The sequence below is a fragment of the Cnephaeus nilssonii genome, assembly GCF_951640355.1.
Source record: "Cnephaeus nilssonii genome assembly, chromosome: 4".
NCBI classification, from domain to species: Eukaryota; Metazoa; Chordata; class Mammalia; order Chiroptera; family Vespertilionidae; genus Cnephaeus; species Cnephaeus nilssonii.
The window spans coordinates 43,570,142-43,573,069 of NC_137075.1; the positions used below are offsets into that span (position 1 = coordinate 43,570,142).

At 62.0% G+C, this 2,928-nt stretch overlaps 1 protein-coding gene across 1 annotated transcript; it reads left to right on the forward strand.

Annotated features, from left to right (window-relative positions):
* Positions 1-384: 384 nt before the first annotated feature.
* CHST14 (carbohydrate sulfotransferase 14) lies at positions 385-2,507 on the forward strand. The gene has a single exon (XM_079769286.1). It carries the CDS (start codon positions 633-635, stop codon positions 1,761-1,763), a length of 1,131 nt encoding a protein of 376 aa, XP_079625412.1. The 5' UTR covers positions 385-632; the 3' UTR covers positions 1,764-2,507.
* Positions 2,508-2,928: the final 421 nt, after the last annotated feature.

Below are 2,928 nucleotides of genomic sequence, written 5' to 3' on the forward strand. Positions count from 1 at the left end.
CAAGCTAGAAACGGGCCTCAAAAGTTTGGACTCAGTGCTGGCAGGAGGGTGGGGGTGGGGGTGGGGCTCCTCCAGCTGTTAGAAGGGAAGGACTCGGCCAGGCCAGAGTGTGTGGCAGGGTGTAGAGTGCAGGTCCTCTCCGTCCAGCTCCCTGAAGGCACTCGCCGGGGCCTGGATCTTTTTTGCCTTCGGGACCTCGTCAGCTTTTGTCCCCGAAACCTGGAGGACCCGGGTGGCCCTGCATTAGGCGCCCTCTCTCGGGTAGGGGTCCTCTCCCGCCCTCCCAGCCCGCTCCCAGCAGGGGTGTCCGCCCCTCTCTCCGCCTCCGGCTGGGCCCGCCCCCGCGCCTGTGTCACCGCGGGGCTGGGGGCGGAGAGCTGTCGGGCGGGACATCCGGCCCCGTTCTCTCCCTGCGCCCTCCCGCCGCCCGCCGCCCGCCGCCGCCTTCGGCGCCTCCACCGGGGAGCCGGCCGCCCCCGCGCGCGCCTTGGTCTCGGGTCAGCGCTCCCCTCCCCGACCCCAGCCCGCGCTGCGGCCCCAAACCCTCGGCGCCGGCTCTCAGCCGCAGCCCGTTTCCCAGACAGGCAGCCCGGGATCGGCCGGCCCGCGCAGGCCCCCGGCCCCGCAGCACCATGTTCCCCCGCCCGCTGACCCCGCTGGCGGCCCCAAATGGCGGCGAGCCCCTGGGCCGGACGCTGAGGCGGGCCCCCCTGGGCCGGGCCCGGGCCGGGCTGGGGGCGCCGCCCCTGCTGCTGCCGTCCATGCTGATGTTCGCGGTGATTGTGGCCTCCAGCGGGCTGCTGCTCATGATCGAGCGGGGTATCCTGGCCGAGATGAAGCCCCTTCCCCTGCACCCTGCCAACCGCGAGGGCGCAGCCTGGCGCGGGGCGGTCCGCCGGCCCGGGGCGCTGACCCTGGATGCCGGGGACTCGGACTTGCAGGTGAGGCAGGACATCCGAAACCGGACCTTGCGGGCCGTGTGCGGGCAGCCAGGCATGCCCCGGGACCCCTGGGACTTGCCGGTGGGACAGCGGCGCACCCTGCTGCGCCACATCCTCGTGAGTGACCGCTACCGCTTCCTCTACTGCTACGTCCCCAAAGTGGCCTGCTCCAACTGGAAGCGGGTGCTGAAGGTGCTGGCGGGCGCCCTGGACAGCGTGGACGTCCGCCTCAAGATGGACCACCGCAGCGACCTGGTGTTCCTGGCCGACCTGCGGCCCGAGGAGATCCGCTACCGCCTGCAGCACTACTTCAAGTTCCTGTTTGTGCGGGACCCCTTGGAACGCCTTCTGTCTGCCTACCGCAATAAGTTTGGCGAGATCCGCGAGTACCAGCAGCGCTACGGGGCTGAGATCGTGAGAAGGTACAGGGCCGGAGCTGGGCCCAGCCCCGCAGGGGACGACGTCACCTTCCCTGAATTCCTGAGGTACCTCGTAGACGAGGACCCTGAGCGCATGAATGAGCACTGGATGCCTGTGTACCACCTGTGCCAGCCTTGTGCTGTACGCTATGACTTTGTAGGCTCCTATGAGAGGCTGGAGGCTGATGCCAACCAGGTCCTGGAGTGGGTGCGGGCACCACCCCAGGTCCGATTCCCAGCTCGCCAGGCCTGGTACCGGCCTGCCAGCCGCGAAAGCCTGCACTACCACCTGTGCAGTGCCCCGCGGTCCCTGCTGCAGGATTTGCTGCCTAAGTATATCCTGGACTTCTCCCTCTTTGCCTACCCACTGCCCAATGTCACTCGGGAGGCCTGTCACCAGTGACCATGGGTGTGGGCCAGCAGCTGTTGGAGACTGGTTTTGACAATGCCAGCTTCTTGTGCCCGCCACTCAGAGAAATCCTGGCTCTGAGCCTGGAGCTTCTCCAGATATCTGGATGACAGGGACTGCCCTTGGAGGTTTTTTGTCCAGGGTGGGTGCCCAACGTGGCTCAGAGGACAGGGCTGGACTGGAGGCCTGGTGCTCTCCCATTGGGAAGATTTCTTGGGGCCAGTATGATCATTCTTGTCCTGGCAGAGCCAGATACCAGTTTGCCAGTGAAGTAACACATCTGTTCTGTAGACTGACTGCACGGGTTGGGCACTTGGCCCACCTTACCCTGTGGCCAGACCCAGAGGTGACACCCATCAGGAGCACAACCAGAGCCAGGGGCCCTGTGGCTCTGGTCACCCGTTCATCCACGAGTTAGCAGTCATGCCTTACAGATAACTTCGGTGCCTTTCTGCTTCAGACTCCGTTTCCTACACTTGCCATGACCTTTCTATTTTTTCCAAGGAAAGTAACACGGAGTTAGGGCTCTTGCCTGGTAGCTCCAGGACGCGGCCCTGCAGGCATCCAAAGAACTCTGTGCCCAGCCTCTTCTTGGGGCTCTGGGCACCTCCTCTCTTCCCCCAAGTCTATGACTGGTGTATCTGGCTGCCACTTTTCTGACTCATTTATTTAAAATTTGTACTTTTTGATAGAAGCCTCGTGAAGGCTTTGTTTTTCTAATAGCTGCATTTTTATTAAAGATGTTTTGTATACAAAGTCCGCATCTCTGATTCTCCTTCTGAGCTCCTGTGCATCGAGCAAATCTCCCAAATGTCCATCTCCCCAGGTCAGGAGAGGGAGCTTGCAGGTACAGAAAGGAAGACAAAATGTAACTTGTTTGGGACAGACTAGTGGGCCACTGCCATACCATGGAGAATTTGGCCCATAGGCCATAACTCAACTTCTGGGATGCCACTGCTGGGCAAACCCCATTAGGAATGACACACCCCCATGACTTATTCCCTGAAGGAGAGGTAGGTGTCTTAGGCAGGAATAGTTCTTGACTAAGGATGCCCCCAGATGAAAAGGGGGATTGTTTTGTGAGCAAGGGGAGGTTACTATATTCCTGGCCTTGAGAATTACAAGGAAGGCAAGGAGGTTGAGTGAGGAGCAGGCTCTT